At 42.7% G+C, this 23,682-nt stretch overlaps 1 protein-coding gene across 3 annotated transcripts in view; it reads left to right on the plus strand.

Moving 5' to 3' along the window:
• Positions 1-15,504, plus strand: part of Met (MET proto-oncogene, receptor tyrosine kinase) — a 109,562-nt gene extending 94,058 nt beyond the window's left edge. For all 3 annotated transcript variants that reach the window (XM_052719702.1, XM_052719703.1, XM_052719704.1), the window contains 4 exons: positions 2,750-2,859; positions 4,018-4,183; positions 12,922-13,058; positions 13,160-15,504. In XM_052719702.1, the coding sequence (XP_052575662.1) occupies positions 2,750-2,859; positions 4,018-4,183; positions 12,922-13,058; positions 13,160-13,370 (624 nt within the window). In that variant the 3' untranslated portion in view covers positions 13,371-15,504. The remainder of the gene's footprint in view (positions 1-2,749; positions 2,860-4,017; positions 4,184-12,921; positions 13,059-13,159) is intronic.
• The last annotated feature ends 8,178 nt before the right edge of the window (positions 15,505-23,682 follow it).

Raw genomic sequence — 23,682 nt, forward strand, 5'->3', positions numbered from 1 at the left:
TTATTTTTCTTTCATGTGTGTGAGTGTTTACCCACATGCATGTATATGCACACTGTGTATGCCTGATACCTGGTGCCTTAAGAGGACATCATATCTACTGGAACTCTAGTTATGGTTATGAGCCCCAATGTGGATGCTGAGAAACAAACCGAGGTCCCCTGCAAGAGCAGCAAGTGCTGTTGACCACTGAGCCCTCCATCCAGCCCACTTGTTTGTTTGTCTGGTGTATTTGGGGGGCTGTGCATGCAACTATGGGAGCACTTGTGCGGGCCAAAGACTGACATTGGGTGTCTCCCTCAATTCTTTCTCTACCTTAGTTTGTGAGACAAGGTCTCTCACCGAAACCTGGAGTCCACCACTTTGTCTAAATTAGCCGGCCAGTGAGTCCCTAGGACCTGCCTGTCTCTGCCCCTTGCTCTGGAGTTCCAGGGGCACCATATGCCTGGCTTTTACATGGGTGCTAGGGAACTGAACTCAGGTTCTCATACTTGCAAAGCAAGCGCTTTACCCACTGAGCCATCTTCCCAGCCCCAGCACGAGCATTCGAGTCTTACCAAAAGCTATTTGTCAATCCAGCCTAGGATACACAGCTAGATGCTGTCTTAGAAGGAGGACTGTCTCATTAATAATCCTTATATTGACCACATATTGAAATAATATTTTAGAAACTTGAGTTAAAATATGCTGTGATATGTTCCATCTAATTTTTTTTTTTTTTGGTTTTTCGAGACAGGGTTTCTCTGTGTAGCTTTGCGCCTGTCCTGGAACTCACTTGGTAGCCCAGGCTGGCCTCGAACTCACAGAGATCCGCCTGGCTCTGCCTCCCGAGTGCTGGGATTAAAGGCGTGCGCCACCACCGCCCGGCTTTTTTTTTTTTTTTTTCCATCTAATTTTATTTGAAGTATATGTGTATCATACCTTATATGATAACAAATAGTGTTGTCTAGACAACAAACAAATAATCACCACATATATGCATGTTTACATATACACTAGCTCACGGGGTAATTGTGTATTTTGCTCACTCCTGTGGCTCCAGTGCTCAACACTTAGGCTCTTAATAAATGTTAGTTGAGCACATGAGCTCAAGATTACAAAAGAGGACCATGGCTCTTGTGGGTGTGAGTTTTCTTTGTGACCCTTTAACCAGGACATAACGTTGAGCAAGCTTTGGCCAGGCCAGGGGTGAGGAGGGTGGATTGAGGCGCTCCTAGAACTAAACTGACTTCATAGCCTCAGGCTTGGCGACTGCTGCCCAGGTCCCTGTGGGAGTCAACCCAGTAGCTTTGCTCTTCATCAAAACGTGAGTTTATAAACATTAAGTTAAATAGCCTCTAGGACTGTAAAGAAGCACTTTCTGTCCAGCCAAAGGAATAGAATGCCCCCAGAATGCGAGTGCTTTGCAGGGAGTGTGAATTGACATCGCAAAGTCCTCACTTTAACTCTTGTCTCTCTGATGAGTCAGTCAGCTCAGATGTGCCCCGGTCTCAGCAGCACTGTTCTCCCAGATTAAAATGCAGGAGAGATGCCCTACTGTCCATTAAGCTGCCCTCCTAAAACCCAGAGAGCAGTTACTGGTTCCTCATACGTGTCTTAGGGGGATGTCTAAGCTACAAGATGTGGCCTGTCCACAGGCTACGTGTATTAGCAGGGACTGCAGCCCTTCAGCCTGGGCTCTCACTGGAATCTTGTGCTCCCGAGCTCCACGATGGCTGCTGAAGGAGAGACCACCTTTTCTGGATAACAAGGCCTTTCTCAGGGCTATCAGCCACAGTGAGACCTATAACTTCGGATTTCAATCATACCGTTACTCAAGCCTTTCATCTGTTCATTAAGTTTTGGGGTGACACTTGTAAAAAACGGGATACCCTTTTCTCTGTGTTGGTCCAGAACCGTTAGTGATATGCTAGCTGGTGCATTAGTTCCGGTGAGCGATGAGCTTCCAACATTCTTCAATGAATATCCTAACACATCGCTTACCCTCAGGAGTGGTTTGATTTATCTCTCTGAGCCTCCTGCATTTCCCTAATTTCTAATGCTTTGACATCTAGATCCTTGTTGACTGAGTGGGATTGCTCCCTTCAGGGCTAATTCCTTGAAGTAGTCCACACTCTGCCTATAGAGTGGACCCGTCATATGCAAACCAACCTTTCCCTCAGCTGCTTCTTCATCAGGCTCTCACACTCTGAGCTACTATCCACCTACCCTAATCACCCTAGGGCCAGGCATGAGACTAGTAGAACAGCCCTATACCAGAGCCTGCAGGAACTGTCTAAAAGAGCCAGGGCTGCCCAAGTCCTACACCTTCCCAGGGAAACTATGGTAAAGAGACTGTCCATGATGCTTCCCTATACAGTCCTTCAAGTGTGGTGTGCCATGTCCTTTTGGAAACTATGAGAAGCAAACTGTCTTTTCGACAAGAACTGTCTCCTGATCAATTTGTCTCATCATATGCATCTTATAATAAAACCTACATTTTAAAACATCTACATTTCCCCATCTGGAAAACAGAACCTGTAACAGCTCCCAAATGGAAGTGTGTATGAAATAACCAAAATCTATTTAAAAAAAAAAAAAAAACTAGCCTGGTGCTTTGTATACAGTATACTTAACAAATAGTTGTGGCTCTTCACGGGGCATGAGTTATTATTTGAGACAAGATAAGTCACATAAACACTGCAGTATTCTAAGATCACTGTTAGAACATCGAGTGCTTGGTTTATGCTTTTCCAATGCTCTTTGATTGCAGAACCCAACTGTAAAAGATCTTATAGGATTTGGTCTTCAAGTAGCCAAAGGCATGAAATATCTTGCCAGCAAGAAGTTTGTCCACAGAGACCTAGCTGCAAGAAACTGCATGTAAGTATGAAAATATCGCCATGCGCCAAGTACAGATGAAGTGTTTGTTTCTTACTACTCCTTGCTAGTAAGGATGTTTTCTCTTCGCAGCAAAAAGCCTGTGTATCCTTGAGTATTTTGAGTAGATGCGTAAGCCCCTGGGTGAGGCTTTTAGTTTTACCAAACAAAGCATTTAAAAGGTTGCTCCACAGGGGAGCTGGAGCAGCTGCTGTGAGCTTCAGCTCTCCTTGGCCCTTCCCACCAGCAGCCTCCAGTGTTGTGGTTTCACACTATATTAGTGATTGGGAGAGAGAATTTGATCTTTCAGCCTTAGTCTGGGGGAAAAAGAAAAGCTGGTAACAGGAATACCAATGCAGTGCAACTCCCAACAGCAGATTGAAAGTCAGCCTGCAGAAGCGTTACCAAAAATGGTATTTGGGAATGAATATACAAAGAACTTTTATTTGTGTCTGGCTGCCAGGCTGTGTAACAACAACAGTCAACAGTTTATAATTGAATCTCTGGGTTGCTTCGCCGAGCACTGATTCATGGCCCGTGGTATGTGTGAATGAAAGAGCTGTGCTATTAATTTTCTACCTAGAGTTTGGTCAGGGGAACATCATAAAACTACATTAAACAAAGGGTGCACAGCCTTGGTTAGCAGAAAACTTTTTTTTTTTTTGACATGACAGCTTCCTTAGGTGTTTCACCTTCTAACTCATTACCTCACTGATGGCACGTAGGAGTGTTATGTGCTGACTAGCATTATTTGAGAACCAAAAAAAGCAAAGCAGCAGTACCATGGCCTGTTCATGCCAAGAACATCTTGCTGGTAAGATACCCAGCGAAGAATGGTGATGTCCGTGACTGCGCTGGGTAGCCTGTTGCCCTATTTATTTTGCAACCACGGAAAGCTAGGCGGAAGCCAACTTTCCCTTCTCTCCAGACCTACATTATAGCGAAATGCCATGTCATTCATAATGTCTCTCTTCAGCCGGTGGAATTTGTATTGTAAATGTCAAGCATTTTTATTCAGGAATTCCACTGTAATTTACCATTAGTCAATAGGCCAGAGGAAATTATGGATCTCTAATACTGAAGCCACCTTTTTAAATCTATAGGCGTTCAGCACTGTTGTAAATTATTCGACTTCAGTCAGTAATGATTTTTCTCCTGTAGGTTGGATGAAAAATTCACTGTCAAGGTTGCCGATTTTGGTCTTGCCAGAGACGTGTATGATAAAGAGTACTACAGTGTCCACAACAAAACGGGCGCAAAACTGCCAGTGAAGTGGATGGCTTTGGAGAGTCTGCAAACACAGAAGTTTACCACCAAATCAGATGTGGTAGTGTACTCATCTTTCTAGATTTCTCTCCCTTTACTTTGATTCCAATCATTGTATGGTAATATATTTTTTAAAAATTCACACGCCTCTAATCCCAGCACTCGAGAAGCAGAGGCAGGTAGATCTCTGTGAAGTCAAGGTTAGCCTGGTCTACAAAGTGAGTTCCCGGACAGCCAAAATTGTTACACAGAGAAACCCTGTTTCAAAACAAACAAACAAACAGAATTTCCACACCACTAATTTTGGATGTTACACATCTTCATGGGTAAAACTGGAGTTGATTGTCCAGTAGGTACCAAACAGTATTCATAAATTCTCTCGTTTATTCAAAAATATTTGTAGATCAATGCGCCACACTGAGCTATATGCCTAGGCCTCTGTAACCTCTCAAAGGCACCATCTCCAAACACCATCACACACGGAAATTAGGCTAGTAATATATGAGAGTCCAAAAGAAATGATTTGAAAGAGTCTACACAGTAAAGTGAGGCGGGAGGCAGAGAAGCTGAAGACCCAAAAGGAGATGCTACCATGGAAGCCGGAGGAAAAGAAAAGAACAAAGGGATGTAGGGTTGGGGGAGCAAGTCCACTGCTCCTCACTGGATCAAAAGAGCCTTGGCTTTGACCTCTTAGGACCTGAGTGATTTGAAAGTCTAGAGCATGCTCAGAGCATGAGTGCTGCATGAAACCCAGAGTGTACTGTTCTACTCACCTGTAGCAAGTCGGGACAAGTGTGATGCTTAGGTAGAAAAACATTTGATGGTTTACCCTGAAGGGTACGACTATAAATCTGTGCTGTCAATACACAAGACATACAGGAAATGTTCCTGCAGGGTGTGACCTTCAAAAGAGAAGGTTGGTAGCTGCTGAAAGATGACAGGGGATAGGGATTGAGGATGCTAGTGGGAAGTCAGCTCACTCCCTTGTCAACTAGAAGGGAAGGATGGACCCTATGAATAAGTCAAAGAAGTAGTAGTCATTTAGTTTCTGGTCCTATAAGGAGGTGGAGGAAGCATCGACAGTAATGTGAGGTGACCAGCAGTTTGTTATCAATAAGTATGTCACAAGTCATGGCAGCGTAAAGAGACTTCTGGGTACACGAGATCCATGAAAGAGGAGAATGTGATAGCATATGGTAAAGCTTAATGCCTGAGATTTTGACCCTGAAAGATTGTATAGAAACGAGTGCTAGGGAGGGGGAGTATGGAACATAGGTAGCGGGTGAATGCATGAGGTAAGAACTTACCTATCCTCAGATAACATGCCGTTCATTCAGACTTGACCACCAATATGCCTACATGAGAGAAAGCCAGTGCTAACAAGTCAATAGCAAGGAGACAAGATGAAACAGCCCAGTTTTCAAAACTAGACACAATATCTGAATGGGCATTATACCAAATACATGTGTTACTCACTAGCTAATTTCACGTGAAGAAAAAACATGCCCACACAGAGATGTGTATGTGAATGATTACAGTAGTATTATTCATCATAGCTTCAAATCAGGAGCATTCCTAATATTCATCACCTGGAGAATGGATAAGTGAAATGTGATGTGCCTTGGGCTGGGGAGATGCCTCAGACAGTAAAGAGCTTGCTATGCAGGCTTGAGAGCCTGTGTAGCCTAACACCCACGTAAGAGCTGGGCAAGGCAGTGCACACCTGCAGTTCCAGCCTTGGGGTGCCAGAGACAGGGGAGATACCTGGGGCTTCCTGTCAATCTAGTCTACTCAAAGGCGTGCACCAGTTCAGTGAAAATCCCTGTCTCAAAAAAAAAAAAAAAAAATGAAGGTGACGGGGCTTAGAGAGATGGCTTAGCCAGCTAAGAGAACTTGCCGCCCTTCCAGTAGCCATGTAGCAGCTAATAACCTTCTGTAAATCCATTTTCAGGGGATCCAACACCTTCTTCTGGCCTCTGTGGGCATGCAGATGCCCACATGATATGCATACATGCAGGCAAAATACTCATACATATGGAATTAAAATAAGGTGTATAGTAGTTAAGGAAGAAACCCAACATAGACCTGGTCCTCTGTCCTCTACACATATGCACATGTACCCACATACATACACACACACCCACATACATACCCCCTTATACACATAGAGTGACATGCCTGTATAATGCAACACCAGTTGGCAGTATCCAAAAATGACTGATATATGCTACAGTGCAGATAAAACTTCCAAAATTATGTCCAGTGAAAGAATGTAGACTCAAAAGATAAAGTGTTCAGTGATTCCATTTGTGAGAAATTTCTAGAACGCAGTAGAAATATAAACAGAGCAGATCAGTGCTTGCCTGTGGCTGAGAATAGGGACAGGGACTGATTACAAATGGGCATGAGGGAACTTTCTGGGGTGTTCCAAGTGAGCTGAAACTGGATGGCAATGGTATCTGCAACCTAGCTGAATTTTTCCAGCGTCGTTGACTATATACTGAAAATCAGGGAATTCTGTAATCTGTAAAGCAGATATCATAAAGAAAAGGCCTATCCCAAGGACCACAAAAACTAAAACAAACTTTTAAAAGAAACTGCCGAGTGGAGCGCAGTCTCTCTCCCTCTCCCTGAAAGGCCCTGTGACACAGTGACATGTAAGCCACACACAATGCTGCTCTGACAAACAATTGCTAACTGCATGGGACAATTCGGGTAGAGTTTCACTTCAAAGGCATCATACCCCTTCGAATGTTGACGCGGAACATTCCCAAAAGCATGCAGGAAGTTGAGCGTATATTGAGTCCTACAAGCAAAAACTTTTGTTTGTGTATCGGTAGGTTCTGTTTCTAGCTGATGCCCGGGTAGAATCTGGCCTCACCAAATGCTCTTATGTGCGTTCAAATCAGAGTGGAGTCACTTGCTATGAAATTCCTCATGCCCAGCCAGCACCCACCTTTCAGTGGCTCTCAGTTAGCACAAACGCCTCACTAACGTCTGCGTTCTCACTTGTTCAGTCGAGCTGGCTTTTCTCAGCCTCATTCTGCCTCATCTCTCAGAAGATAACAACCGGGGTCACCCAGCCCTTCCTCAGAATGCCCAGTTCTTTTGGTTTCTAGACACCACACTGCCCGGTTTGCTTCCGGCTTCTTGGTTGTAGTGTTTTGATTTCTCCGTTGTCTTTATTCTTCTCTGTCTATCTTCCTTCACTCTCCTCCTGTAGGTAGCTTTCCCTCGGGATCTTTTCAGGGACCAAATGCCCTCATAGTTGAGATCATTCTGTCACCTTTGACCTTGCCTGGAGGTCAGCATCAGCATCAGGACTTTCTTGTGCTCAAAATTAAATTTTTCCTCATCCTCATCTAGCAAATCCTCAACTTCATTTCTACCAATGATATCACCGTTTTGCAAGTACCTGCTGCACATTCTTTCCAGTGGCCCTTTTTAAGTCAAGTTTTGACAAATGGAGACAATTGTATCACGACTGCCTCCACATCTGGGTAGAGAACAGTTCTATTACCCAGAAAATGTCCTTATGCCACTTTATAGTCAGCTTCTCCCAGGACTGGGGAATCCCTGACTTGTCTCTATAATATTTTCCTGGAATGTTATATAAACAGAATCATAATAAGTAGCCTTTTGAGACTGCCAACTTCACTCAGAACAATACATTGAGAACATGCATTTGTTCTATTGGTAGTTTTGATGGGTCAGTTCAATCTTCAGGTTTTTTTTTAAAAACTGGGTTAAAAACATATGAAATTTACAATTTTATCCATATATAAGCATACACTACAGTAGTGTTAACGGTGACACCTTTGGTATGACAGATCTCTAGAACTTCTTTCTTCTAGCAAAACTGAAATGAAGTCAATTGAACAAAAACTTTCCTTTTCATTTTCCTCCAGCTACTGGCAATCCTTCCACTTTTGTCTTTAAGAGTTCAACTGTGTTAAATGCCTCATAGAAGTTATAAAACATTTGTCGTTTTATGACTGTCTTGTTTCACTTAACGTGATGTCCTCGAGGTTTAGCCATGCTGTAGCATTTGATGAAGACTTCCTTCTTTTCTCAAACTGAGTGAGCTTCTATTATGTATATAATAGAGTCATCTGTTAGTAGACATTTAGATTTCTTATCCCTCTTGACTGCTGTGAGTCACGCTGCAATGAACTTGCAAAAAGCAAATTGTTTAATCTTTTTAATTGTGTTAGATATATACCTAGAAGTGGGGATTTATGGATCATCTAGTAGTTCTACTTTCTTTCTCTTTTTTTAGTATCATATTCTATAAGAAATAGTTTGTCCTTCTGATTAGTGGGTCATTGTATAAATATACCAGGTCTAATTTGTTGACTCACCATCTGAAGAATTCTATTTTTAGGCAGTTACTGACACATAATTATAATTGCCAATACATTTGCTTAAAAGTTTTGTGTAAATATATATTTTGTTTGGTTTTAGATATTTAGGAGTAACACTCCTACATATTCAAATTTGTAAGAAAGTGCCAAATGTTTTACAGAGTGGCTGCATTATATCTCCCCACTGGTTATCCCTGTGTGTTCCAGCTGTTCAGCATCCTCACGTGCACTTGGCATTGTCAGATTTGGGGAGGTTAAGTCAATCTAACAAAGTTGTGTTTTCTTTTTCATCTGAATTTCTCTAAGGACTGCTAATATTGAACATACTTGTGTGCTTGGCATCACCCTTGTATCTTTTTGACATGTCTAATCAGTTCTCACCCCCTTTGGTTTTGGGTTGTTGGAGTCGTTGGTGTATTCTGGATATGGGTGTGTCATCAGACAGTGGTTTTGCTGTAGTCTGGAACAATGCCTCTCTGGAACCTGTATCCCCCTAACTCTGTCCCAGGAGTCCTCCAACTCCCTTCTGTTTCCATTGCCTAAGGTCTGTATTGCTGAAGAGTCTCTCTTCTCCATTCTGTTCCCTCTCCATTACAGATCCTGGATCTGATGGCCTCTTACAACTCTGGCTTCCTTGTCCTTGCAACAGCTACAAAGCCATTTACACTTCAAGCTTATGTCCATTGTTAACCCATTCTAAGGATTAAATAAAATCATAATTTGAGGAGGAAGTGATACCTGCATGTGCTACACTATATGACAGACATTCTTCTCCCATTGACTTGGAGTAAAGCTCGACAGGCTTCCATCCCTCTTATACGGAAGCACCCTTCTCTGTTCTTATTCGGAATCTTCCATTTGAGGATTTGTGAGGCAGCTTCCCCTCTCCCTTGGACAGGGTCTCATTCGTGTAGCCCAGGCTGGCCCCAAACTCACAGTAGAGCTGAAGGTGACCTTGAACTGCAGGTCCTCTTGCTTCCACCTCCCGATGCTAGAATTATAGGCATGTTCCACCATGACTGGTTTTATATATGCTGGGAGTGGAGCCTGGGGCTTCATGCACGCTAGGAAAGTACTCTACCAGCTGTGCTGCCTTCCCAGCCCCTAGATTGTCCTTTGGCCTTGAGCATTTTTGTGGACACAGTCTCCAGACACACAGATCAGTCATGTCCCCTCAATTTCAGCTTAACCCATTTTCAACATTTGAAAACCTTCCCATACTGTCCTGTTTTAACCATATCCCCTGTCACCTACCCCACAGGTCTGACTTCCAGTATAGAAATGTAATAAAAACAAATACATGTCCTTTTTGGAGGGAGATGGGGGCTTGAAACAGGGTCTCTAACAGTTCAGACTGGCCTTGAACTCATTATTATTCTGCCCCAGCTTCCCACGTCCAGGATTGCAGATGTTTGCCACCACACCTGGCTTCACATGTACACTTTTGCTGCTGCACCACGCTACCCAGAAGTCTGATGTCATGGACCCCTGAGACAAATTCGGCCTGTTCCTCGGGACCCATTTTTTCTCACTCTTCCCATAATGTTTCCGGGTGCCCTTTGACTTTTCACAACATCTGTACCTCTTTTCTATCCTTAGTCTACATTACAGTCATGTTCTTATTGCACAATACTGTTAACACTGTTTAATCAGCTTGGGACCTATCTAGTAACTTAGACAGTAACCTACTTGTACGAGATCAAAGGCCAATAGATACTTGTTCAGTGGACTTGAGTTTTAACTCAAATTCTAGAGCTTAAACATTGACACCCTAACTTGCAAGAATAAGATTTACATGAAATCTTTGATTTTTGAGAGACTGAGTTGACAGTGAAATTATTGTGCTCCCTCCTGGGGGTAGGGGTGGAGATCTGCGTTCTCTACTTTGATCAAAGTGTTCAGGAATCCTAATGACTCTTGAATTGGACAAGATGGTTCATATTTATAACCCAGTGCTCAGAAAGCAGAGGTGGGAAGATTTCTGCCAATTCAAAGCCAAACTGGACTACAGTGTGAGACAGTATCCCCATTCCTATGAAAGAGGGATGGGAGGGCTCTTAAGGGCTGACACGGTGGTTGGAGATGCTTGCACACAGGTCTGATGACCTCACTCTGCTCCCCATCCTGACCCCACAGGGTGGTAGGAGAGAACTGACTCCTGAGAGTTATTCTCTGACCTCCACAAACTTGCCATGGCATGTGTGCACTTGCACACACACACACACACACACACACACACACACACAAACAAACACACGTACACACATACTTTTTTTTTTTTAAGAAAATAGGAGTGGTGACTAGAGGGATGGCTCAGTTCGTTATTGTGAACACCTACCACTCTTCCAGAGGACTCAAGTTCAATTCCCAGTCTCCACACTGGGCAGCTCACAACTGCCTGTAATCCAGCTCCAAAAAATCCAACACTCTCTTCTGGCCTCCAAAGGAACTTATACACAGAAAGCATATACACAAGTCATTGCACACCCATAAATAAAAATAAATAAATTACTTGAAAATGGGAGGGGTGACTCTTGTAACTGGGCAAAGGGAAAGAGCCATTAATGGGATTGTGTCAGCAACTCCAAAAGCTAGAGAGCTGCCCTTGGAGCTCAACAGTTTCCTTCTGTCTCGGGATTCAAAGCCATGCATTACTTACTCTCCTTGCTAAGTATTCAGAGCTATATTTGATTCTAAATTCCTTCTTTCTGGTATAGATTCTCTTTCTGTAACACACACACACACACACACACACACACACACACACACACACACACACACACACACACACAGAGGCACACATACCCCAGGCTCGTGTCCTGCCCATTGGCTCTTTTGGATGGGAATGACCTACAAGTGTTGCCTAGCAAGAACTGATATTCTGAGTCCTCTTCACAGGGTGACTTGCACATGCTGACTTACCTCCTTGTCGCCTTTGGTACATGTCTTGAGGGAGAGGGGGTTGTGATATGCATGACCTGTGCTCTTCTAAGCAGGGAGTTTTAAATCAAGAAAATGCATAAGTTCAATAGACACAGCCAGATCTGAGGGCCAAGAACTCTTTAAAATTTGTGATGCTGTGAGTTCAGATATATTAGGGGACTTTTAGCAATCTCGGTGGGGTCCTCCATGTCTCTCTGGTCCCCTGATAAAATATTGATAGAACTATTTCACATTAATCTGGCACTTTAGCATTTTCAGGTTTATTGAATTCAGTTTTCAGTAGAGAACTGTGTTGCCTAGCAATTTGATTACTTCTGCTTCTAATACAGATTTTTACTTACATTGATTTAGATTTTCCCTTTTAACATTAACATCTAGATATGGTTACATTTTCCCTTTGTTGTGTATGTGTGTGTGTGTGTGTGTGTGTTTGATGTGTGTGCCTATCTATACGTGTATTTTCGTGTGTGTGTGTGTGTGTGTGTGTGTGTGTGTGTGTGTGTGTGTGTGTGCATACACACAAGAGAGTTGCTAATGGAAGCCAGATGTTGACACATGGTGTTTTCTTCAGTCTCCCTCCGTTGTATTTACTGAAGCAGAGTCTCTTGTTGAACCTGGAGCACTCTGTTCAGCTAATCTAACTAGCCAGTTTGCCCCGGGGATCCCCTGTCTCCACCTCCCAGACTCTGGGATTGCACAAAGACTGCCATGCCTGCCCATCTGATCCTCGGAATTTCATAGCAAGCACTTGGTCCTTAGATTACATGTCTTGTCTCTTTGATTCTGTGTATTTTGGTGTTTTGCCAGTGTGTAGGCCTGTGTACCACATGTATGCCTGGTGTCCACGGAGGCTGGAAGAGACTTGGAACCCTAAAACTGGAGATGGCCCAGCAGCAGTTAAGAGCACTGCCTCCTCTTGCAGAGGGCCCAGGCTCTGTTCTGAACACCACATCAGGCAGCTCACAGGCACCTATAACAGTTCCAGGGGATCTGATGCCCTCTAGCCTCTGTGGGCACCTGCACTCACGTGATACACATAAACTCACACAGGCACACAAGCACATATAAACAGAATTTTTTTAGTCCATTTTTTTTTTTATTTCTGGGAGGCTACCTTTATCTATAAAAATCTAAAGTTGAGACAAAACTATTGAAGATAAGGTAGGAACATGTTGGTACTTTGACCCTACCAGAAAGAACTCAAAAAATGTACTCCACTACCCACAGATTAAATCTTAATCATCATGTAGATTTCACGTATTCTTTCTGAAAACTGTAATTACTCGTAACGTATATCTCATTTCATTGCGGTTTAAACAGGCCATGAAATGTGTAGCACTTACTAGTTGTCTTTAGGGAAATCTTGGCCCTAAATAGCAATGGCATCGGATATGTCAGGCCAGGATTCATTACAGAGACCCACTGACTTGCCCTTCAGAGCTGTGTGGTCACACTCCTCTCACCAGCTTTCTCCTCGGTCTTGTTTCGTTAGTGGTCCTTTGGCGTGCTTCTCTGGGAGCTCATGACGAGAGGAGCGCCTCCTTATCCGGATGTGAACACATTTGACATCACCATCTACTTGTTACAAGGCAGAAGACTCTTGCAACCAGAATACTGCCCGGACCCCTTGTAAGTAAGAATCTCGGTGGGGTCCTCCATGACGGCTGAAACACATGACTTTGACAGGTGCACTGCCATGATGTCTTTCACAGCCTTTCTTTCTGAAACAGGTATGAAGTGATGCTTAAGTGCTGGCACCCCAAAGCTGAAATGCGCCCATCCTTTTCTGAACTGGTCTCCAGGATATCCTCCATCTTCTCCACTTTCATCGGGGAGCACTACGTCCATGTGAACACTACTTACGTGAATGTCAAATGTGTTGCTCCATATCCTTCTCTGTTGTCATCCCAGGACAACATTGATGGCGAGGTGAACACATGATGGACAGGAGGCCCACCAACCCCTTTCCAGGAAGCAGTGCTTCCAACAAACAGCAGTCTATACCTTCTCCAACAGTTCTCACTGCCTGGCCTTTGGAAGGCCACCCAATGTTTTTGTTGTTACTGTTTTGTTTTCGTTTTGCTTTTGCCAAAACTGCACCACTATGAGACAATGATGGACTGTTTAAATTCCTTGATTCTGAGGAGTTTCTCATCTGTCAGTGCATCGGAAACAGAAGCGTGGTCCCCACAAGCTGAGGGCCAATGGCAACCTGCAGCTACGACAACACTCCTATCTCATTGGAGTTCAAAACCTCAGTTCTGGGCTGAAGGTTTTTAAAAATCAGATTTTTGGTGAGGAAGTAATACAGTGAACTTTGAAGACTTCTCATAGAAAACTCAGAAGAGGGAGCCTCGTACAGGACAGATGTGGTGGGCACAGCAGGTTGCCTGTTGGAATTCCAGTGTTTTAAACATATTGTGCTGTGTTGCGGTCTTGAACATTTTCCATTTTTGATGTTGTCTACCCATCAGGCGAACATTCCCTTTTAAGCCTTTATATACACATTCCTTTAGTTCAAGGAATATCCACAGACTTATTTTCAAGATAGCATGACATGAGGTGTGTTTATAAATTATCAGGGATTTTGTGTATTGTACATAGATGACAATAGGAAGATTTTTCAAAAACAAAAACTTTGTTACAGGAAAATATTTGTCATTTAAATCTCAGCTGTTTAGCCAGGAGTGATGGCTCACACCTATAATCCCAGCATTTGGGAAGCTGAGGCAGACAGACCGCCACAAATTTGAAACCAACCTTGGCCACGAAATGATTTACAGGCCAGCACAGGCTAGAGTGTGAGACCCTGTATCAGCAAACAAAACTTCAACTGTTTGAGAAAGATTTTGTTCTAATCCAATGAATGTGTGGATACATAATTTTTTACCTGTTTTTTTTAATGGCAACTCTGAAAATAAGTAACTTGTGGTGATAAATCTTTTTAAATGCAACTCAGTCTGTTTTTAAAGGATGATAGAACTAAAAGGTTCAGTATTTCCAGTCATGGCTTGTGTGTAGAACCAAGAAAGGGTCAATAGACTGGAAATACTTACTCTTTCTCAGGTGGAGGCTTCTCACCCAAAACAATTGGAGGCAACACTTTTGAGGAGTCTCCTTTTGCAGTAGGACACACTTTAGGTTAAACAAAAGCATATTTTCAAAGCAGACAAAAAGCCTCTTGAAAATCTTGAATGAATAGTTTCCCTGGACAGGCCTTTTGACATGTTTTGCTCTGTGGAATTTTGTGCTTACTACTGTATAGTGCATGTGGCTTAGGTTATTCTAGCTGGGTTTGTCCATGTAAACATTGAAAGTATTATATTTTTATAGAAATGTTTATTTTTAATGACGTAAGAAAATTTTTGTTAGGCCACAGAATACTGCACTGTGAACGTTTAAGAAGAGGTATGTGAGAGTCGGGTCAATAGCAGCATGATTTTTTCCTCCACGGCTGTAAATTGTGATAAGGAAATGTACTGATTGCCAGTCCACCCCACCCTCATTACATCATCAGGACTTGAAGCCAAGGGTTAATAGAGCAAGCTATGACATGGGTGTGCTCTGCTGAAACCCAATAGTTGAATTTGGCTGTTGTTGCAGGAAAATGATGGCAATCAAAAGGTCTTTGATGGTGGTGGAACATATCAGAATACATAAGGAACTGTAGTCCAGATTTGTTTCAATTCAAATATTACTGCTTCATGATTATGAAAACTAGTACTAATTCACAGAGCACTGTCAATGGTGGACAGCAGAAAACGACGATCTGCTCTGTAGGAAGAAATAACTGTCTCTATAAGGTCAAGAAAATGAGTACACCAAGAACAGAAAGAGCTGTGGAAGACACCCAAACCTGTATATACATGCTCGAGAAAGCTGCAATGTGAAAATCATGTTTTCTATTTATGAACCTCCCTAGGGTAATATGTCTGGACAGACTGTGCGAGTAAATCATTCTTCTAAAAGTTAGAATCTTGTCACTGCCTATACCTGCAGTTGAGCTGAATGGTACTTTGTATGTTAATAATTGTTCTGATAAATCATACCGTTAAAATAAAGTGACGTAACATTTTGTCTACTGTGAGTTGGTTATAGCTAGTCATGCTTGATTACCTACCTCATTTACATAATGACAGAGGAAGCCTGAGATTGATTTCACCTGGCTCCATGGCACTCCTCCATAGACCAGATGATGATTCTTTAATGCATAGACAATAACTACATAGATTTGCATGCCTGACTCTCTGGAAGTCTCTGTCTTGCAAAGGGTGGTTTGTCCTGAGTTTTTAATTCCCTGAATTTTTCTGGCAACCTTTCCCCTGCTGGAGTACTTGGCTCTGTTTGAACTTGGGGCTCTTCTCCAGCAAGATGAGTATCCATGGGCCAGAGGCTATGACAAAGGAGCTGCAATGCACAGTTGACAGAAAGATGGATACCCAAGTGGCCGTTGGAAAGAGATGCCTTTCTGCCCCCTCAAAATCCTTCTTTTGATACACACATGTGCCCACCCTTTGGGATCTTTAGTTACCAGAGTAACTACAATCAGGTTACCTCTACATCCTTGTCATGACAGAGAAATTCAAAGATGCGATTTCAGCCATCTAAGAATTTTGTAGCACTTTGGGGATATTTGATTCTTAACAAATTCAAGTTTGTACAGATGTTGACAAAATACAGAGGGAACTCACACTTTCTTGCCCATTCACAACCAGACCTCCAGCCAGGAGATGCAGTCTCACACAAAGTTCATTCATAATGCTGTCATCTTTATATCCCTAGTATTTGACATTTATAATTCCTGGACTGAACCACCAGTTTCATTTCCTGTCAGCCACTTTAAACCACCCAGGAAAAGTTCTTACCTATGTATCTCCTGTGATATTTGGTGGATGCTGACACAAGGCAGGTAGATAGGGACCCTCTGATTGTCTTAGTTAAGGTTTCAATTGCTGTGATAAAACATCATGACCAAAAGCAACTTGTGGAGGAAGGGATTTATTTTAGTTCCACATTACAGTCCATCATCAAAGAAGTCAGGGCAGGAACTCAAGCAAGTCAGGAACCTGGAGGCAGGAACTGAAGCAGAGGCTGTGAGGAGTCCTGCCTCTTGGCTCTCTCATGGCTTTCTTGGCTGGCATCCATACAACTGCTGGACATCCCGCCCAGAGTGGTACTGCCCCTCAGTGAGCTGGGTCCTCCCACATCAATCATCAGTCGGGGAAAATGCACCTCAGCCTCAGTCTAGCCCACAGGTAAGTCTGGAGGGGACATTTTCTCGATTGAGACCCCTCCTTCTAAACTGAATCTAGCTTGTGTCAAGTTGACGTAGAACTAGCCAGCATAGAAAATAATATGCACTGTGGGGTGGCTTAGCAGTTGAAGTGCTTATTACCAAGCATGAGGACTGGAGTTCAGGCCCCTAGACACACAGAAATGTCAGGTGAGCATGGCAGGCGGCCTCTAATTCCACCTTCTGAGGGCAGAGATGGGATTCCCGAAACAAGCATTTTTAGTGAGGTCTGGGTAATGGAAACTGCTTCAAAGAGTAATGTAGGAGAGTGTGCTGGCTAGTTTTATGTCAACTTGACACAAGCTAGAGTCATCTGGGAAGAGGGAGCCTCCACTGAGAAAATGTCCCTACCAGATTGGCTTGTGGTACATTTTCCTAATTAGTAATTGATGTGGGAGGTCCCAAACTACCGGGTATAGTACCACCCTAGGCCCAGGTCCTGGATGGTATGTGGTGGTATTTTACTTGTACTGAAATGTGATTTTAATTGTATGTTAATAAAGTTGCCTGGGGGTCAGAGCTATTAGAGTCATAGCAAGTGCGTGTCGGCGGTGGCGCACGCCTTTAAGGACCTGGAGGGCAGTACATACAGGCAGTGACAAGGCAGTCACATGTTTGGGTTTACAACCAATGAGAAGGCAGAACAGCTAGACTATATAAAGACATATACACAGGAAGTGGGTCCCTTTCGGAGAGCTCTCTTGGCTGAAGAGGATCGCTGAATCAGGAAGGGTGAGGCTCTTAGCTCTGACCTCTTGACTTTCTTCTCTGAATCGGCTCTGTGTTTCTTATTTAATAAGATGGTTGGTTACATCTACAATGGTATAAGAAAGTAAACTGATCAAGCCATGAACAAGCCAATCAGCAGCACTCCTCCATGACTTCGGCTTCAGCTCCTGCCTTCAGGTTCCTGCCCTGCTTGCGATCCTGCCCTGACTCCCTTTGACAGTGGACTGTAGTGTGGAACTGTGAGTTCCTCCCCAAGGTACTTCTGGTCATGGTGTTTTATCACAGCAATAGAAACGCTGACTAAAAGAGTACTGAAGGAGGATTGCCGAAATCAAGCACAGGCCTCTACACGCACAAGCCCATACCAAAGTACACACACAAGCAAAATATCCACTGACATGCACACATATGAAAGTAGAAAAAAGAAAATTAAAAGTTATTTTGCATAGCTTTGTTTGATGTTCTGAATATTTAATTGGGAAAATTTATTTTCATCTCATGATACAAACATCAATTATATTTTTACTCCTTGACCTACAGGGTAGATTTCATGTCTGGAAAAAAAGGAAGAGATATAAAACCTGTGAAAATACATCAAATGTTCAGGTAGTGACATCTTCCCAATTTATTTTAAAAAGTAAGAGTCGTATGATAACAAAGACATTGTCACTGTTTTCAGCAAATACTTATCAAGCAGCGTGTATGTCAGGTATTGTTTAAGCAATGGGGCTGCTTCATTTAATGCCCTTCCTGCTCCAAGGAATTCAATGAGTAAGACAGACAGAAGTACACAGTTGGTGAATATGACACCTTGGCTTTTCATAGATCTGCAAAATGTCTTCAAGAAGTATCATGGTTAAACACACAAAACTGGTAGGTTCTTGTGCAAAGGGACCAAGCTCTGACTCAAACTCCCTAAACCTGATTCTTCAGTCCAATGGACTGGTCCTGTTTAACTCACAACATTGTTTCAGGACTCAGAATGAGTGTGCAAAACATGGGGTGTCGCTGCCACTGAGTAACTGCAGTACTATTCTGAGATCTAGTGTTGGACAATAAAAGCCCAAGTAAGGGTACCCTGTGCTTGGTCTGAATGGACCTTAGAGGTGTTTCAATGCAAACCTTCACCTCACCCTGTGGTTCTACCCCATCCTGGAGCATAGGTAGATGAGAAAGTGAGGTGCAAATGGAAAGCATGACAAAGCAGTGACCAGGTGGTAGCACTTTTCCTTCTAGTGCGGGACCCCTGAAGGACATCGCCATCCCCTAACACTCTGACGACAGGAGCTGGTTCCCCTTTTTCTTGGTGAGACCTACAATCCACAAGAAACATGGGAAATAACAACCCATATAAAACTCTAGGAACGTTGCATGAGGGGCAGTGATAGAGTCACAGCTCCATTATCGGTGCCTAGAGATTATTCATGTTTTCATTTTGCTCAAGTAGGTTGTTACTGACGATTCTGGTTCTGGTTCAGGCAAAGAAGCTTATATTCTGGTGGTTTTAGTGAGTGTTGGGAAGTGAAGGAATACTTCATGGACGCTCTTCTCCATCCAGATGACTAGACACAGGGAGCTACCCAGACACAACTCAGTCTGGTGCTTTAGAAAATGTCATGACCCAGAAAGGCATGCAGACTCTGTACCTCAAAGGACACAACACCTACTGCTGGCTTCCCTTTTCACATCTGCCCTTTTTCTTCAGGACTCTCTTAATTCGCGATCTATCACAAAAATGGAAAAAACCTTCAGTCATAAGCCAGTGAAATATTTCAGTTGGTGAATTGAAGGTAATAAAACAGAGGCTGCCCAAACTGTCCTTTGTTGTAAATCACAGCAGAGGTCTCGATTACATCAGCCAAAGGGTATTGATCACAATGCTGAGAGGTTTATAACTGCTATTGACTTACCATGTGACCCTGGAGCAGAAATCCAGGAAAACTGAAAAGGCATACCTATAGTAATGAAAAGCCCATCATTAACCGGGCTTACTGTCCTGTCATCCAGCTAGAACTGTGTTGGCTTCGAGGCAAATACTGAACAAATACTTGAAATGGAAGGAATTTCTGTCCCCTCCCGTTCCTTCACTGGATGCTTCTAAATTATTCTGATGCATGTGTTTTTCTTATTATTAAAAAAAAACGCAGATTCAAAAGGCTCACATGAATCACTTTTTTCATTTTACTTATTTATAATAATGTTATTTTATTTTCTCTTTTGATTGCCATACAGGATAACAGGCTTCCTTATAATGTTTTCCTACATAACTTGGGTTGAATTATCCCCTATTCCCACTCCTTTCCCCCTCACCCTCTCCCACTCCTCACTTACACCCTTCCCCCCCAAGTATACCCCATTCCACTTTCTCATGTGAATTACTTATTAGTCCATACAATCAATATCTAAATAACTCTAAATCCTTTGTTATTGCTGCGGTTTAAAAAAAAAAAAAAAGAATTGAGGGGTCTGGAGAGAGATCTGGGATAAAGTGCTTGCCACATAGCATGAGAACCTGAGTTCAAATCCCTAGCACCCAGGTTACCAAAGGGGGCGGGGCTTGGATTCCCTAATAGTTTATCTAATCCCAAATGGTCATTCCTAAACACTTGTACATACATGCAACAGTAAATGGACTCGGTAAGTTGTTGTTGTTGTGTGTGTGTGTGTGTGTGTGTGTGTGTGTGTGTGTGTGTGTGTGTGTGTAAAACTATAATTGTAGAAGAGGTCATAAATTTAAAAGGGAGTGAAGAGGGAGTGGCATAATTTTGTAAATATGGTATTCCTGTATGAAATTCTCAAAAAAAAATTGTTTTAAGTCTTAACAATGCACACTTGCAATCCCAGCTTTGGGAGATGGAGACAGGAGGATCCTGGGGTTCTCAGGCCAACCAGTCTAGTGGATAGGTGAGCTCTGGGCTCAGTAATAGACTGTCTCAAAGAAACATGTCAGAGAGAGGTAAAGAGAGACACCTGAGGCCAACCTCTAAGCTCCACACCAGCACATATGGGTGCACACGAAGACATGTGCCTGTGTGTGTGTGTGTGTGTCTGTCTGTCTGTCTGTCTGTGGAGTGGGGAGAGAGAGAGAATATCACTGAAAGGACCAACTTAGAAGAAGCTCCAAATACTAGTCATGTAGCATTGAAGAAGAAATTCTGAGATGAAAATGGCTGTGTTTCTTATGAATAAACAGAAATTTCCATTTTTGAATAAATAATAACCCCACGTTACTTTGGAGCACTGGCCCGAGACTGTGGTGACAATTAACTTCCATTCCTTCTGTGGGGAGAAGTCTGTGTCTCTAGGCAGCCACTTTTTCACCGTCACACAAGTGCATTCTTCTTACCACAGAGTTCCAGACTGGCAGAAACATCCTCTAATCCTTAGACCACTTGGCTGGAACTACAAAAATGCATAAAATCTTACCAGGCCAAAAGAGATCAACTCTAAAAATCTTTGGCATCCAAATATGTCAGAACTGTTTTTATCCCCAAACCATTTGTGTTCCTCACTTTCGGTCCAGGGAGCCATAATATCAGTTCCTAACTTCGCTGGGCAGCCTGGAATTTTTAAGGGCCATATTTCATCTACCTTTTGTGATTCCTCTTAATGTTCTCAGTGGTTTTCTGCCTTTCTGCTGCCTGCCTCTTGTTTTATCTCCTTTTATTTTATTTTTTGCTTTGCTTATTCTATCCTGTTTTATTGTTTTTGCAGTGTTCAGATCAAATCCAAGGGTTGGCACATGGTAGGTTAAGAGTCCCGCAACTGTGTTCCACCCTGGCTCGGTCTCTGATGCTGAGTGCTGGTCATGTGCTCCCTGCCAGCTCGAGTCCTAACTTTGACATCTGCTCATTCCATTAGAGTCAAGCAGGCAGAGTCTTTCCTTCTTCACAGCCGTGACTAAGCAATCGCCATGTTCCTCGGTGGTAAAGAAGAAACACCCAATGCAGGGCCTTTGTAAAGCCAGCCTCAAGAAACGCAACTTCAGTCACATGATCCTCAGAGATAATTTCAGAAGTCCCAATAAAGGAAAACTACCCAAACATCATAGTGCCAGCCTTCTGCAGAGCTGTTTCTAATTTGTTATGCTGTAAGAATTAGAACATTTGCCTTCGCGTCTGGGGCAGCCACAGGGGCTCTGGGAGCACCTGGTGAAGAAGCTTCCAATCACTGCCCCAAACATTTCAGAAAGAAAACAGCCACTGTGAAAACTAACTCCACAGATGGTTTTATCACAAAATTAACTGAATATATAAATAAAATAAAAATAACAAAATAAATAGTAATAGCAATAATGATCTCATCCCAGGACACGTCACAGGGATTAATGACTGTCTGGAAGCTAATGGGCTAAGGTAATGCTCTCAGGGATTAGTCTCACTTAATGAAACGTTGTTGGTTTAGTAAATGAACGCTTAAAATGACGGAAAGTGAAAAATCAGGGCTGGCTAATTCTCGGGAGGGATAAGTGAAAGCAGGATGTGTCACATCCTGTGCTTACTGGATTCGTTATTTTATTATTATTTTTATTATTATTATTACTAATTATTCTGTGATTCGGAAACTATATATGCTTTACAAGTTGTTGTCTTTCACACATCTGCCCCATAATTTTACTCTAGAGATATGTATATTTATGAAATATTTAATTGACAGAGAATTAAACTGTTAATAAAAATGCAACTCCCTCTAGTGTAAGCATATTGAATTTCTACAACCGAACGATTTTGTCCTAAACACTCTGACCTGAAGACAGTGTGGATCCTCTGTGTAAGCTTTACAGTAGTGTCCCCTAGTTGAGCTGGGTTTAGAAGTCTAAGATTATGCTAACAGTTGACCTCTCCATTCCGCCCACTGTGTATGGCCTTCTCCTTTTAACTTAAAAAACAGCTACCAAAATCAAACACCTGATTACATCACCTACCTGCTTCAAAACCTATTCCTAAATTTTCCTGCCTCATTCCCTGGTGCTGTTTGGGTTTGTTCATTTTTATTATAAAATAGATCCTCATTGGAAAAAAATTTAACTAGGCCAAATGCTATGAAGCTGACAGAAACTATCCTCTGGCCACTGTCTCCCTCCTTCTGGCCTGGCTCCCCGGTGTGACTACTGCTGGAACTCTTTGTACATTAGTCCAGAAATGTCCCACCTTGGGAAGGGGTCCAGACTAAGCCAGAGGTGTCAGTCTGTCTTTCAACAGTTTTCCATTGTTTTTATTAAACTGTTTATGACTCAACAAGAGCTCCACAGTACAGAGGTTGTCTCTAAACCCGGCAACTAGGAACCCTGACCCAAAGTACCCACCCAGGATATGAACTGCACACACAGAGCTAGGCTAAGGTATTAACTATCCTTCTCATCTAGAGCAGTGGTTCTCAACCTTCCTCATGCTATGACTCTTTGATACAGCTCCTCATGTTGTAGTGATCCCTATATAAAGTTATTTCATTGCTACTTCAAAACTGTAATTTTCCTACTGTTGTGAATTATAATGTAAATACCTAATATGCAGAATTTCTGATCTGCAACCCCCATGGTGGCCAAGACCCCCAGGCTGAGAACCACTGCTCTAGTGACTTATATAGTTCAGTGCCCCTTCAGACCAGTACTCTTTAGATTACTGAAGTATTTAAATGGAGAAGAGATTGAAATTATTTTCTCCTCTGAAACAGATTTGCTTACTTCTGTTTGCCAAAACAGAATAAGTTCACTTCTGAAAATTAACAAAGTGTTATACCCCTCCTAAACTCCTGTTCTCTTTTGCGATGGAAGTTTCAAACTGCTCAGAAGTTTTAAAAGATTTTAAACTGAGATAGTAAGAATAATTCCCGACTTCCTCACAAAACGTGTTCTGTGAGGCATTGTTGCAGACACGCAGCTCACAGGTGGCTTTTCACTGACTGGAACTGGACTAAGCGTGTGCGACAGACACCACAGGCATGGGCTGTTGACTCCAACCGTCCCTGTGCGCAAACACACCTGACCTAATTCTGTCGGTTACGTAAGGCACCACATGCAGAAACCTGAAACTCCCGCCATCATGTTACTGCCTTAATCCTGTCATAAGTCAGAGCCAGCGACCTGGCTACGAGGGCCACCCTTCACTCTCTTTCTGGACAGAAGGACTGGAGCACGCATTTGACCGGGCACATTTTGGAATCATGTGTGCTAGGTTTGAACCAATTCACCAGTGAGGAGTGGAGTGATTTTTCAGATCAATCACTGAATCT

The sequence above is a fragment of the Peromyscus californicus genome, unplaced genomic scaffold, assembly GCF_007827085.1.
Source record: "Peromyscus californicus insignis strain IS unplaced genomic scaffold, ASM782708v3 Scaffold_6__1_contigs__length_162567912, whole genome shotgun sequence".
NCBI lineage: Eukaryota > Metazoa > Chordata > Mammalia > Rodentia > Cricetidae > Peromyscus > Peromyscus californicus.